The sequence below is a fragment of the Centruroides sculpturatus genome, unplaced genomic scaffold, assembly GCF_000671375.1.
Source record: "Centruroides sculpturatus isolate CEXI.00-Female unplaced genomic scaffold, Cexi_2.0 scaffold561, whole genome shotgun sequence".
Taxonomy (NCBI): Eukaryota; Metazoa; Arthropoda; class Arachnida; order Scorpiones; family Buthidae; genus Centruroides; species Centruroides sculpturatus.
In genome coordinates, this window is record NW_019384786.1 from 413,117 (window position 1) to 429,793 (window position 16,677).

General features: G+C 31.3%; 1 protein-coding gene across 2 annotated transcripts in view; it reads right to left on the reverse strand.

The window, feature by feature from the left end:
* Nucleotides 1-16,677, reverse strand: part of LOC111629255 (TBC1 domain family member 30-like) — a 71,806-nt gene that overhangs the window by 19,816 nt on the left and 35,313 nt on the right. For both annotated transcript variants that reach the window (XM_023373138.1, XM_023373139.1), the window contains one exon: nt 6,589-6,694. In XM_023373138.1, coding sequence (XP_023228906.1) covers nt 6,589-6,694 — 106 coding nt within the window. The remainder of the gene's footprint in view (nt 1-6,588; nt 6,695-16,677) is intronic.

A 16,677-nucleotide genomic window follows, 5' to 3' on the forward strand; every position in this document is an offset into this window, starting at 1 on the left:
TCAACCCTTTTTTCGTCAGGTATTTTATGACCGCACGAGTCTCCGTCTTCTCCATTTTTGACAAAGCATGTGCACATTGACTATCTGCTAAGCTGTCGTGGCAAAACTTTACGACAAATCAAGCGGAAATTGGTATCGTATCTTTAGCAAGGATGGCTGAATTATTCCCGCCAAAAATTAAATTGATCGCAGCGCCGCATATAGGCAAGGCCGCGAACTTTTCGAACAGCCCTCATATATTAGTTGCTTGATGGTTTTATTTTTGATGTATAAGAATCCATTGCACTTTTTTGTGGTTTTATAAACTAATTATCAAGATCTATTAATATAAGAACAATGCTAAACTCAACTTTTTAACAAGGTGTGAACACAAAGGTATCTTTCCAATGTCAATCTGGAGAGTATCTCTCTCAAGGATGTGAATCTGTGGCTTACTGCCTTAGTATTGGTGACACCCTATCTGGTCTAAATGGAAGGACAGTAATGCCAAAAAAAACCCCAGGGATATGAGGATGAAGGGAAGTGTGCACAGAGAACTCTGGGAAAAAGTGGGAACTGGAAGGAGAAAAGTATGTGTGGCAAGAGAAAAAAGGAGAGTGATGTGGACTGTGGACCTGGAAGAAGACGTGGAATTTAGGAGGCTCTAGGATTGTGAACAGCAAAGAATTGCCAAAGACCACTGGAAATTATATAACTTTAATATTGATGTAAGATTGACTATTTTATGACTCTTGTGTATGTTATGAACTATACATCATCCATACATTGAAGTTATTGTATTAATTATTGTCCTTGTCTTACTGAACCCCGAGAAAACATATCAACCCGAGCACATGTAGAAGGTGTTTTACACCTACCATTCAGTTGTTCCATCCTGTTTCTTAGCTATAGTTAACTTCTGCCTATATATATATACTTCTATATTTACCTATTTATAATGAATTTGTTCTTTCCTCCCTCACAGATTGATGCTCCCAAGATTACATATGCTATGCTTATTTATAGCCATCTGAACCATATGAAGGTGAAGATATACTCTGATCAAACAACTCATTGATTTAGAGCAATGTTTCCCAACTGTGTGCCACAACACACTTTTGTTGCAAGAATGCCTGAGGTGTATTACAGAAATATTAAATATTCTTTAGAATTTGAGTAGGCTCTTTTTTAAAATTTCATTCATCTTTCATCTTTTTACCACTGACTGACCAAAGGGAGAAGGAGGCATTCACTAAAATGCCAATTGTTGCAAAATTTGAGGCAGCAGCCTACCTCCTCACAAATGCATCTATACATATGCTAGCATACCAACTCTTTGGAGCTTCTACAAACTTTAAGCTGAAAAGTATCAAAGACTGGTGCTAGCTCTTTATGCATCAATTCAAACAACTTTTTATTTTTATTGTATAATTTTAAAATTGTGAGTTAACTTTGACTTTTGTATTATCAAAATATTTTAAAATCAACTATAANGTTATATATTTTTTATAATCAATGAATTAGTAAAATTAAAAATAAAATAAGAAAGACAGAATTATGGCATGTCTTCTCTACATAAAACTAAAATGTTTTATTAAATAAAAATAATTTATCCTGTTATTAACTCAAATCAACTATAATTTATTTTAAATTTTAATCAGTATCTTCTAACCCGATTACCGGTATTTATGAACATTGCCACTCAACGAACCTTTATCTCTGGTAATGCTTAAATTTGGGAATAAATATTTTCAGCCTCACCTGAGGTCTGCTTCAGGTTAATTGAAAACAGGATTCCAAACTTAGAATGACTTTCCTTGGAACATCATCAAACGTTGAGTTTCAAAATAAATTGGAACATACATGTGTGCTATGGAGCATTGACAACTTCTTGCTCTTCCCATATGTAGCACCAGGTGCATGATAGTGCATTGCCATCTTTAGCCTTTATATATCTTCCCTTCAGGCCAGCCCTGTATATTTTAAGGGCCTCAAGGGTCCTAATGTGGTCAATGTGGAAGGCTCTTTTTATCAGTCTCGCATTGGATAGGTCTGCTTGAACCTCTGGGTCAGTGGTGTAGGTGGACAGGGCGGTGGTGTAATGAGCATGGTTACACCACTGCCCTATTACACCATTTAAGCATTACTGGAGATAAAGGTTTGTTGAGTGGGAATGTTTTCAATTTTAACACTTTTATCAATCATTAAAATTTTGGTGTGCTGGGGAGTCTTATTTAATTCAGAGTGTGTCGCTAATCCAAAAAAGTTGGGAAACACTGATTTAGAGAATGATCTACATGAGAAATCACCAAGTCTGTTAAAAGAAATTAATGGCAGCATTGTGAATTTGGCCATTCATGGCCCACAGAATGTGCAAGCATTACCATGAAAAATGCAATGGATTCTTAGACATAAAAAAAAAAACCATCATGCAATTAATGTAGTCTTAATCATTTGTTGGGATAGCCTCACTCCTTTGCAGTGTACGGTAGAAGCAGGGAAATATGGCCCTAAATATGTACCACCATCTACAATGCAGGTCAAAAAGATTATTACTTATAGCATACTGATTCAAAACATAAAACTGATTTTAAAATAAAACTATAAAATAATAAGAAATACTAAAATATTAAGAATTTTATTACTAATCTGTATAATTTCCATGTGAATTAGTATAAAAAATTTACTTTGCTTATACAGTAGAGCGTCGTTTATCCGAATCAATTGGGGACTGGGGTTGTTCGGATAACTTATTTTTCAGCTAACCGATTATGTACGAAAAAATATATTAACCTATCCCGTGTTGAAATTTTTCTCTGTTGTGTGTCGCTTCGCGATGAATTTTCGTTGGTGTTAAGCCTAACGTAAACTTTTTAAAATAATAATTGTGGCTATTGTATTGTTAAAAATTATTTCTTTATTTTGTACAAACAAAATAAATATATTGAAAAATATAACAACCAAAAAAAATATACTTTAGAAGTTGATCTAGTATCAGAAATGTTCGATTCAGCACTACACACAGTCCTCAGAAAAACACCACACAAAAGTGCTAGTGCTGCCAGCTAAAACACACACATCAACAAAAAAAAATATTGGAGTAGCCCAAGATATAGCTAAAGATTGCAGCGCCACAGCACTAGCAAAAATTTAAATTTGCCGACTGGAATTCTTTCGGATAACCGACTTTTGGATAAACAACGCTCTACTGTATATTGTTTTTGACTTCAGATAATCACCACATTAAAACTTCCTTATCATTACAGAATCCTGAGTTTTGGATCTTTTTTGTTCCATCCATTTGTAAATTTTTTAAAAACAAATAATACAATGATTAAGATAAGTTACAAATTCACTTGTTTCTATTTTTTACTGATTGTTGATATTGATTTATATGATTTTTGAAGAATCTATTTGATATATAAAACATTTAAACTTACTAGCGGGTTTATGCATTGGTATTTTCCATTATGATTCTAAGTTTATAAATAGTGAAACACTGAGTAATATAGGTAGTGTTTGTGCAATAACTCATTATAATTTTATATTTTGAAAACAAGATTGTTGATAATGTTTAATCTTTCTTGACCATACGTTGTTGCCAGAACTTAGGTTCCTAAAGTGGGTGATACCACCCCTGGGGCACTGGAACAATCTAGAGGTGGTAGTAGCATCAATTGCAATTGAGGGACATTGAATAAAAATAAAGGGATGGTGGAAACATAAAGAAGATACAGGGTTCCTACTCAAATTTTTGTTTTAAATTCCTTGACTTTCCCTGACCAACTGTGTACAAATTCCCTGACCTCACATCCCTTACAGTATGGTACATTAACAAAATAAAACTTCACTTGACTTACTATGTACTGTACAGTACATACACTATTGCTTCTCCAACTTTTTAACTGGTTATTTTTTCTAATTAACAATTATATATTTTTTATAATCAATGAATTAGTAAATTTAAAGATAAAATAAGAAAGACACGATTATGGCATGTCTTCTCCATATAAAACTAATATGTCTTATTAAATAAAAATAATTTATCCTGTTATTAACTCATAATTGTAAAACTTTATGGCTTTGAAAAAAAAGAAAAATGCCATTAATTATTATTAAAAATTTGTATAATTCATGTACAAAAGTATAAATTTATTAAATTTGTCCCTTAATAAATTTTCCAAACTTTATAAAATATTAATAAACTGGGAAAAAAGTTTTAGAAATCAGAAATTGTTTTATTATGAGATCAAAATTATTAAAATGAAAAATGATAATATTAACTCAAATAGTATTATTTAAGTTATTTATCATTTTTGGTTCTTTGCTATAATTTTTTCCCATCTAACACATGCCCTCAGATTGAAAGTGTAAATTGAGAGAGAGTTAAAATATTTCAAAATTTTTTTTGATCAATGTTAGATTATTAAGAGNCCCTTAATAAATTTTCCAAACTTTATAAAATATTAATAAACTGGGAAAAAAGTTTTAGAAATCAGAAATTGTTTTATTATGAGATCAAAATTATTAAAATGTAAAATGATAATATTAACTCAAATGGTATTATTTAAGTTATTTATCATGTTTGGTTCTTTGTTACCATTTTTTTTCATCAGTTCATTAACACCTGCCCTCAAATTGAAAGTGTAAATTGTGTGAGAGAGAGAGTTAAAATATATTTCAAAAAATTTTTATCAACATTAGATTATTAAAGGTATTAGATTTTTCTCTCAAACTTATACTACTGCATAATTAATACAGCAGTTTTAAAATTTAAAAATAACAATTGGTGTTGTTGTATGCTTGTATATTTTGTGTGCTATAATTTTGGGGAAATTTTGTATATGTTTGGGTGAAATTTTGGATTCTGAAAATATTCTGCATTCCCTTTTCATAAGTTGCATTGTACTACAATACTTCTTGCTGCCTGCAGACAGCTACACTTGATCAGCCATACTGTCAGCAAACAAAATCAACAAGGCAACCAAGGAAATAAATTCCCTGACTTTTTGACAATTTTTAACAAATTCCTTGACTTTCCAGGTGTGTACGAACCCTGAAGTTAAAATAAGAAAAATTTGAAAACTATTCTTACATGTTTCATCTGTTATGTAACATACAGTTGTAGTTATTACTATGTACACAAAATAAATACACAAACATGCAAATAAACACACAAAATACAAGTTATAACTGACTGGTGGTCAAGTCTGCCAACAGATCTTAACAAACAAGTGTTGGCATATGAGCAAGTTGCACATTGGTGGAAAGTCCAGCATGTATTGGCAAAATATGTGCATGTAATAACTTGTTTACAATACAGTAGTATAAACAGATGACAAGCATGAAAGCTAATTTAGATTGTTTCTGAATTGTGTGACAAGCAGTTAATAATAGTCCAAGTGCAAAAAGTATTTAAAGATTTTAATTCATATTCAATACCTTCAATCTTTAAGGATTATGGATCACATACAAAGCAAATTGTATTATTGTTGTTTTAATAAAACAGCAATTTACACGAGTATTTTTATACATTTTCTTACATGTATACTGTACATTTCTGTGTCTTCTAGTGCTTACTTATAATCAAATCATAGCAGTCAGAATAATACAATTTGAAGTGTATATGCAATATATTTATCATAATTTTTATTACAATATTAACAAAAACAAGGGAATGAAATCATAAAAATCTGTTTACCATTAACATTTATTTCTATATACAAATCATTTGTGTTAATTGGTAAATAAGGCATGTATTAATAAGGGACAATTATTTAAATAAGGGAAGCTAAATTAAAACTATTAACTGATTTTTTAATTGCATATTGATGTATTTTAAAATTTAGTTTGATTTTTGACAATTTAATATCTAATACAAATATCTAATGCTGAGCAAAGAACAAAACACAGTTTATTAATTTCATTAGTATTTCAACTTATGTAATATATCCAAACTCCAGCAGTAATGTGAAATATCTACACTGTAGAACAACCATTTTTGGAGCTCTTATGTGTCCATCTTCAGGTTCTGAAGTCTGTCAAATGTAGAACAACACTTGTGACAAACATAGAATGATGCTTTTAGAGAAAATTTTTTAATTTCTAAAAATAGAATGTCAACGTTGTGTGTTCTTGGAGGCACTTCAACATCACTATTTTCTATTCAACTAGGTCATATTTTGCTATCACTATTTTCAAAACAATGATGTTGATGTGTTATTTTGATTAGGTTGATGTGATGTGTTTTTTATAAAGTTTCAATCATTGAAATTTATACAACTTTGTCAATATTTGTTGTGCACCATGTTCATTTTCTACTCCAACTGAAGGAGGACTTAGTCTGGAATGTACATTTTGGAGAAATTAGAAGAATAAAATAAGATATTTGTGTGAATTAGCAACCTTATAGTGTGATTGTCCTTTAAATACAACCCTGTTGTTATTGGATATAAAAAAAAAACAAAAAGCTTCACTATATATATACAATTAATTATGTTTAATTAATTAATTAATAATTGGTTAAAAATAAAGTTAAATTATGCATTTAAAAAATTAAATGCACAAAATATATGTTATATTTATAAAATAAAGAAGCATTCAACTAACCATTACAAGATCATTAGCATCCATTAGTCCAAATTCTAACATTTCACGAGTCAAAACACCCATAATACTATAAAATTCATCAGCACTTTCTACAGTCATAATACGACTAAAAAAATAAAATAAAACTTCAATTTAAGATCACTTTTACATAATTAGCATTTAAATTTAAGAAGTAAATGTTTTCACAAGTAATAATAATAATTATTACATCTGATAGTGGTAACAAAAAACAAATATTTATTACTATACAAATATATACTATTCATTACTGCATAAGTAATATTACTACAGTCCACTCACGTTAAAATAATATGGATAAAGTAAATTTGTTGCCCTGGCAAAACACTACAGTCACAATGTTAATTTTCATGTGGTAAAGCAAAAAAATTTTACCAGAATTTGTTAATTCAAACTGTAAATTAATTTCACAACTCCCAAGAAATAACCCTATTTTCAATAATGATTTCATTATTTACATCAAAAGCAAAGTGGTATTGTAATAAATGTTCTGTTTGGAGCAGAATAGATTTTCTTCTCCTAGTAAGCAAAGACTGGTTTGACCTCCAATTGTAGAGCAATTCAAACATATGGTTTTAGTGGACCATTCTACTGTACTCAGGAAATAAGAGTTAACGTTTAATTAACCATTCTGATATACTGGTCCATACTTAAATAGTGAATACCATCTCCTCCTCATTTTGTTTGATTTGAAAATCATTTAGATCAGAGGTCGGCAACCTATGGCATGCGTGCTAAACATGGCACGAGATGATTTTCAATTGCACTCTGATTGATTAGAAATGTAGTAAAAATTATATTTTAATTATTAATTACACATTTAAATAGAAGTCATAGTTCAGCAAAGGCCATGGTACATTAAAAACAAATCTGTTGTTTGTATACAATAATACCCCAAACTTACGTGAAAGGTGGGATCAAGCGATAACCGCGTAAGTCAAATTCGTGTAAGTCGGGGTATAATTTCGCATATAAATACATACAAATAATTTTTAATTGGGGCCAGAGACTAAAGAAAACAATAATTTAGAAAAAAAATGTTTAATAAAATCTTAGATAATATATATGAGAATAACAAATTATATTATTATAAAATTTTTCACATTTACTTGATTATCACACAATAATTTTAACATTGTTTTCATATCAGCGATAATACCGTGACGTTTATGAATGATGCTTGAATGTAAAGATTGAGTATTTTTCACAGCTCCGAGAATTTTTTCTTTACCTTTTATAATTGTTCTGATCGTCAATTCCGGTAGATCAAACTTTGTCCAATTCACAAAGTTTCATTTTTATATCAAAGTTAATAATGTTAACTTTACATTCCAAAGATAAAGTTTTTCTTTTTTTGTTTGATGCAGAAGAATCAGTTCTACTTTGTTTGGATGACATATTAGAGTCTTTCGAGTCTCCGTAGATATAACAAAGACAGAATAATAACACACAATAAATTGTAGCTATGTGTCAGTTCCGCGCGACATGACCGAACATGTAAGCTGAACAATAGTGCGGGGGAGTGAGTAATCAAGAGTTGCGTGGTGCTCAAACAAAAGACGAATCAACAAGATTTGAAAATCGCGTAACTCCGGGTTCGCGTAAGTCAGGGTAGCGTAAGTTGAGGTATTACTGTATTTCTATTACAGCACATGCGTTTATGCTCCAAGTAGCCATCTACATATTATGCAAGCACTTCACATGTGAGAACATAATTCAATTAACAATTTAACTTCAAAATTATACATTTTTGAAGTTTATTATAACCGGACTAATTTTGATAATACAGTATATATAATAAACTTGGTAGAATCATGCCTGCATTCAGAATAATACTATAACTTACATTTGGCACAACACCGCTGAAAGGTTGCCGTCCCGATTTAGATCATTACAAGATTCATTCAAAAAGTTCTGGGACTGATCCAATAAAAAAATGTCTAATGTACATGTTAATTTATTGAGAGTTGTTACCTTCAAAATAAGTTCCTACTGCAGCTATGCAAAGTTTCCACAGCTTCTCCTAGTTTTCAAAACATTCCTAGAACTCTTTTTTTTGTGATGCTGTTAAGCACTTGCAATTCTGTTTGAATGTCATCAATGTTCTTAAATCACTGTCTTTTCAGCATTTCTTTCAGCTGTGGAAATAGAAAAAATTCACACGATACCAAGTCTGGTTAATAAGGAGGGTGGGGACTACAACCATTTTATTTTTGGTGAGAAACCGTTGAATACAGATAGCTTTGTGAATAGGGATTTGTCATGATGCAATAACCAGTTCTGAGTTTTCCAAAAATCTGGTCTTTTTCATCTTGACATTTTCACACATGTGCCTCAAAACATCCACATAAAAGTTTTGATTCACAGTTTTGTCTTGTAGAACAAATTCTCAAAGAATAATTCCCTTCCCTATTGAAAAAAACAATGAGTATGCTCTTGAGATTGCCCCTCGCTTGGCATGCTTTCTTTGTCTGGATGAACCACAATTTTTCCACAGAGTTGATTGTTGTTTGGTCTTAGAGTCATAGCCATAAATCCATGTTTCATTTCCTATAATCACTTTCTTTTCTGTTGCAACCTTGCTAAGTTTGAAACAAAATTTCCCACACACACACACACAGTTCCTTAAACAAATTCATTTTACAAAGCAATAGAAATTGCAAATCGACAAAAATTGCAGATCTAATCTAAGTAGCAAGAAACAAAATCTACATAAAATAATGGCACAAAATTTGGCATTCTGCCAAATTTTGTGCCATTATCACCATGTCTATTATGCATTCTGATTCACACAAGTTCAGCATACGATCAATTGTGATGCCATGTCACCAGTCCCAGAACTTTTTAACTGCACTTGTAATTTATTTTTGTAAATAAATTTAATTTTATTTAACTTTATTAAGTAAAGTAATTCAAAATATTATAATTTAGAGATTTTGATTGCCTATTAATCCTTAACTCCATAAATTATACAACCTTGAACCTTGACTCTGAAAATCATGAATACAAATTTTTGAGAAAGCAATCTAACTATTGTTCCTCTAATGATTCACATTAACACAAATTGACTGTATTAATATATTACATGAAAAGAAAGAAAAATGATTAAGATAATCTGCCTAATTTTGGATGACTGAAGATCAGTGTTCCCTTTAAGCTACTTAGGTGCACAGCCATGTAATAAATGAAATGCTGCTGCATAACTTCCAGAAAAATATAAAATTCTATTATCAATTGATAAAGTAATAGAATTTTATATATGATAATTTATGTATTATTTTTCTTCAATACACACACATTTGTTGAAGAAAAATAATATATAAATTATTATATATATATATTATTCATTTATTTACTTGCATATAGGACGAGGTGTGACTTTAAAGATAAAAATAAAGAAAATTAGATTTATTAATACAATTCTAATTTTATTTTGTTTAATCATAAGTAAAGTATCAAATAAACATAAATGCACACATTGTCCTGCAAAAATTACTGGCATTTTAAATTTTAAGGAAAATCTTGTAAAATTGACAACATAATTGTTCATGTAAAGCAGGACAATTGGAAACCTTTTTTTTTTTTTTTTTTCCAATTCTTAACAGTCGAATCCACTCTCCGTCGATTACACTTATGAGTTTCTCTGAATTCTGATTTCCGAATAATCATCTATTTTCACATGGGAATGGATTAAAACTTATATCAGGCTCTCATATGATTTTGGAATTTTGATCTGGAATTCAATTCAAAAGCTTTGCTTTTCCTATTGCTATTCACCTTTACTCCTGATAATACACAAGAACGATTCAAATGACCCAGATAAAATACTTATGTTTTTAAACACAAGAGGGTAAGCATCCAGTAAAAAATGCGAATAAACAGTTCACAAAAATTATTGCAATAGTGCAAAGAAGTCCTATTCGCTTGCGTGTATAGGATGGCCTAGGAATTTGAAGCTGTGATAAATGAATAAAAACCTCATCTTATATATGAGTAAATATGGTATATACCTTAATTTTGGGATAACCTATATATATATGTCTTTGTTATATGTCTTTGAAAGATAAGTTGAAAGGATTACAGCTGATTTTAAATTCCAATGATTAGTTAAGTTGATTCACACTATATGACTGGCCATTGGCAGGCAAACAACCCCAGACCAACAGTTATCTATTCATAGAAGAGAGAACAATAGTTTGTTGGTTAATATTGATAAAACTTCTAACTCAATAACAAAAAAAAAAACAGCAAAACAAAAACTCACTTGAAAAGCAAATGTATGGTCATGTAACCTTCAATCAGCAGCAGCAACATAGAAGTTATGAACTTTTTGAAAATTGTGAGATTCTATATTAGAAGACCAGCCTAATGATGTCCTTTTAAAAATGGATGAAAACGTTCACTTTTCAAGTGTGTTTGTTTTGCTGTTTCTTTTTTTGTTATTGAGTCAGAAGTTTTATCTATTTATAGATTTGCAAAAAATGACACCAAATGTTTAATTAAGTATATACTGTATATTTTTCACTGATTTTACAATCCTGACCTATTTCTATGAATTTTGATTTAACTTTTTAATAAATACTTGCAGTTAAGATACAGATTAATTCTAGTCTAATACAAAATACAAGAAGCCAGGATGAATTTATTTGTTTTAATATTTTAATTTTGTAAAATTAAAATATTAAAACAAACTAAAATCAAAATTCTGTTAAAGGTTACATTTTGAACAAAATTAAACAAAAAAGAATTTTTTGTTTAATTTTGTTCAAAATGTTTAATTTTTAAATTTATTTCATTATTATTATTTAACAAAGGAAAATCAGACATCAAATAAAACAATAAATTGTATTTATTTATGTTACACTTAATTTACTTAATCTTTGGTTGGATTGAAAGTTATTTAATAATTCGATTTTATACAAATGTGTAGTGCTCTGTGACGCGACTGTACATATGTCTGATTATTTATGTATGTACATACATACGTACATATATATATCTATGTATTGTGTTATTTTTTTTATTTATTTATTCCTTTTTTTTGTATTTGATTTTCCTTTTTGTTACACGCAGCCCTTCTTTTGCTCCTTACCACCTTCTCCTTGGGTTAGTGGGAAAAGTTATGGGATTGGCTGAATGGCAAGTCGTGTATAGGACAGACCTCCAGCCTTGGGAATTATGAATAGCTGGACGGATGTAAAAGGGCACCTTTTTTTCCTGGTTTCGTCAGTAGGGACCTTAGGAGGGCACGACTTAATAAATGTGAAGAGAGATCATCCAGGACGGAGATAAAGGACTAGGTTAACAAGACAAACCTATGAAGTGAACTCAATTCACTTCTATCAAGTGGTGAACTCTTAATTTATCAAAGAGGGTGAGAATAATAATGAGAAGGATTAATGGGAGGATCGTCCAGAGACTTTATTCTTCATGTGCAATGATTATCAGGCAAATATCCACTAACAAAGAGGTACTGTGAGTAACATGGGTTCATATTGATCCTCCCCTTGTTAATGTTGTAATTTTAATTTGTTACCTGAGAACACACGATAAAGGGGATCCCATGGAATGCGTATAAATGAGTGTTATGGTGGGAAGAGAGTGAAGACAAAAATTTCTTTGTACGCAACAGACACGTCATGTGAGGTTTAGTGTCTTATGGATCCTCTGCTTGTTAAGTACCGTGTTTTCATTAAAGAGATTTGTTTAGTTGTAAGCTGACTTGTCTTTTTTTTTGTTTGTCCAGAGCCATAGACGCAGGTCTAGCAATGTTAGTTTAATTATTGTAAAATGGATTTCTACATTACTGTTTATCTTTTTGTTTCATTTTTTAAACAGTAATGTAGAAATCCATTTTACAATAATTAAACTAACATTGCTAGACCTGCGTCTATGGGTCTGGACAAACAAAAAAAAAAAGACAAGTCGGCTTACAACTAAACAAATCTCTTTAATGAAAACACGGTACTTAACAAGCAGAGGATCCATAAGACACTAAACCTCACATGACGTGTCTGTTGCGTACAAAGAAATTTTTGTCTTCACTCTCTTCCCACCATAACATTCATTTTTACGCATTCCCTGGGATCCCCTTTTTCATTAATTTTTGAATTAAAATTTAATTCAAAAATTATTGTAATTATTAGTTAATGTTAGTATAAGAAAGCAATCTAACAGAATTGTGTTTTATTGTGACCATTTTGGCATAAGAATGTCTCAGCACAAGAAAAACTTTCTCATCTAAGAATTTAATGGAGAATTTTTCTTGTGCCAAAATGGCTGCTCCAAAACATTACAATGGTAGTTTAACTGCTTATCTTTTGAAAAAATTATTTTATATTAATTATTAATAGTTATCTAAATTAGAGTCCAAATAATCTGAAAATTAATATGATGATTATAAAATATTTGGGCTTGGTTGTTTATGTATATCTACAATGATTTGTTAACAGAAATGAAACACAAAAAGCATTATTTTAATGCTAAAAATGAAAACTTTTAAATTGAATACTGATAATTATCTTTCTTTCAATAGTTGCTCTGGAGACTTGGGGTATATGGTGGAGCAGGTTATATGAAGGTTTTATTTTCATTCTTGCAAATTTATGAAATGTATATGACATCATGGGTTATTCACCTAAAATTATGATACATACAGTCAAATCTGTATATAGTGAAAACCTTTCATTAACAGAAAATTTTTTTGGTCTTGAATTTTTTGCAAAAATTAATGTAATTAACCTGTATATAGCAGAACTTGTCTAACACATAAACAGAAAGGAAAATTGGATCATATAACAAAAAATCAGTATCTTTATCTAATTTGACAAAAATTTCACAAGAAGTTTACAAACCTAGCATATGTAAATCATAAAAAAGTCAAAAAATACACATACCCAATACAGAAGAGCAAAATATGACTATGGTATTACAGTAATTTTATTGGGATTTGAACAGAAAGTTTTTGTGTATTTTTATTAACAGCTGTTTTTACTTAACATAAATATGCGATGCACCAGTAATTATAAAATTGTGAAATTTAACACATTATTCCTGATGTGAAATTGTATTCTTTGTTTTGAAGCTTATTTGGAACCTTTTTACATTACATTTTGTTTGAATAAAAGCAAGTTGAAATGTCTGCAGATGAAATGCACATTGGGCATATTATGCATGCTTTTCAAGTTTCATAAAGGATATCATGCTACACAAACAGTAAAAAATACTCGTACCATCTATGGGGAAGTTGCTTCTAAACTCAATGTATCAAATGTGGTTTTGAAAGTTTCATTTCAGAACTTTTGAACTAAAGGATACAAAATGTATGGGCCCTGAAAGCTGTTGAAGAGAAATTGCAAAAAGAAATTGTTAAAGATTGGTGAATAACAACTCATGAATTTGAAACAAATCTTAGTGTTACAGACAAGTATTATTGAAACACTTCATCCACTTGAAATGGTTATAAAACATGCTGATGATTGTGTTCTGCATGCAGATTTTTTTTACTTATGAAAAAAATGAACTGAATTGAATGTAATTTTGCCTAATGAAGGTAGGCAGCTGTAAGGTTTTATTTTATTTTTAAAATTGGTTACTCATTTTTATCTTGGAGAAATTTTTATGGATGAATGAAAAAATCAAAATTAAATAAAATCAAAACCTTTAAACAATCCAGCAAATCGTTTTTTAATATCTTAAAAACACTTTCGAACGCTTTAAGCGATCATCCTCAGTTATCATTTTGAATCGAATGAAGAATTCGAAATTACGTAAAACAAAATTCAAAAAGCGTTACATAAATGTACGTTAACATTTACCAAGTTTAAATAATTGCAAAAATTATACAAGTTAATTAAATCAAAACAAAGAAATAAAATAAAATATATACATTCAGTAAAAATTATCTTAATTATTCTTCCCGCTTACATAAACTACGTCAACTCATCGTAGAAGGATTTCCATGTCGATGACAATCCGTCAGCATCCCTATGATTAATACAGTTTGTGTGCAACTGCGCCTTATGAATTTCTAGTTTCTCCAGATGTTTTATGGCCTGCCTGGATCTTGTAGCTTTAATGATCGACGCCCAAAAGACCTCGATATTCTGTTGCTTGACAAAGGCAGCAAGCACCGTAGAGTCTACGTTTTTATTTACCGAGTGCTTATGTTCAGCAATTCTTTTCTTTAAGTTTCTCATGGTTGCTCCTATGTATAGCAAATTAGAATTAAATCTACGGTCTTTTAACGGTATTGAGTATACCCCTGCCATCGTGTTGCGTTCGTAACTGCCTTTATCGTTCCTTAAGAGCCTGTTTACAGTGGGATTACGCTTGTAAACTATCTGTATGTTCTTATCTCTGGTAATTTTTTTAACCATTCCTTTGAGGAACGGTATGTAATTAAGCACGACTCTTTCTTTACGCTGATTCCCTCTCTGAGGGGTGGCGCTTCCGACAATTCGCAATGAGAGCATCTATTCTTTCTCTACGGTATCCCTGCTGTATCGCTACGTTTCGTATATAATCCAATTCTTTGTATGTGTCACAGATGCTGGTGCAATGCGTGTGTGCCCTCATTATCCATGAACGAAAAACAGCGATTTTTATATACTCAGGGTATGAGAAACGAAACAACAAAAATGCGTTACATTTCCAAAGGTGTATAAAAGAAACCAGAGAGTGGCTCAGAAGGAATGATGTTGTACTCTTAAAAGCAGACAAAACAAAGGGTATGGTGCTCATTAAGAGGGATTCATATAGAAAGAAATTGCATGAATACATTAGTAGTACAGAGCCTCTTATTGCAACGAATAATTTTTTAGAAGCTTTGCAACAAAGAGTGAGGAGATTTACGCTAACTCCCTTGGCGTGTCTTCTAGACATGGAGAGAGCTGTTGTGCATACCCCAAGAACACCAAGAATTTTCGTGTTCAGAAAGACGCATAAGCCAGGAACACAATTATACCTGGTTGTGGAGAAGTGTAGTACACCTACATTCAAGATAGAGAAACAACTGGTTAAGTTTATACAAAAAAATATGCAAGACTCACCTTTTTCGGTAAAGAATTTGGTGGCGGTACTCAGAAGGTTGGAGAGTGTTATGCTTATGGATAATGAATGGATGACAGTATTGGATTACAAAGCTCTGTACCCGGCAATTAAATTACCTCCCTGCTTTTGCACTCTCCGAGACTTTTTGTTAGCAAAAATTAGCAATTCGATGAAATACCACATGCAGATCTTGGAGTTGGCAGATTTAATTTGCCACACATCTTTCTTCCAATTTGAAGATAAAACTTACTTGCAGGCACAGGGCATACCGATGGGTAGCCCCATGTCAGCTATACTCTGCGAATTAGTGTTGCGTAAACTCGAAAACGATATGCTCCCCTCGTTCCAGGAAGAATAAGTGGCTTACGCAAGATATGTGGATGATATCTTTATTTTATGGAAGGATAATCGCAGGGTTAACCAATTTATAAATCTGATCAACGACAACCCATATGGATTAACCCTGGAGCTAGAGCAGGAAAGTGGAAACAATGTTAATTTTTTGGATTTATCTATAACTTGCAAAGACGGGGAAATCAGAACAGACATATACTGGAAACCCACTTATCTTCCTATCGTCATTCCTTCGCAGACCCTGAGTATATAAAAATCGCCGTTTTTCGTTCATGGATAATGAGGGCACACACGCATTGCACCAGCATCTGCGACACGTACAAAGAATTGGATTATATACGAAACGTAGCGATACAGCAGGGATACCGTAGAGAAAGAATAGATGCTCTCATTGCGAATTGTCGGAAGCGCCACCCCTCTCAGGGAGGGAATCAGCGTAAAGAAAGAGTCGTGCTTAATTACATACCGTTCCTCAAAGGAATGGTTAAAAAAATTACCAGAGATAAGAACATACAGATAGTTTACAAGCGTAATCCCACCGTATACAGGCTCTTAAGGAACGATAAAGGCAGTTACGAACGCAACACGATGGCAGGGGTATACTCAATACCGTTAAAAGACCGTAGATTTAATTCTAATTTGGTATACATAGGAGCAACCATGAGA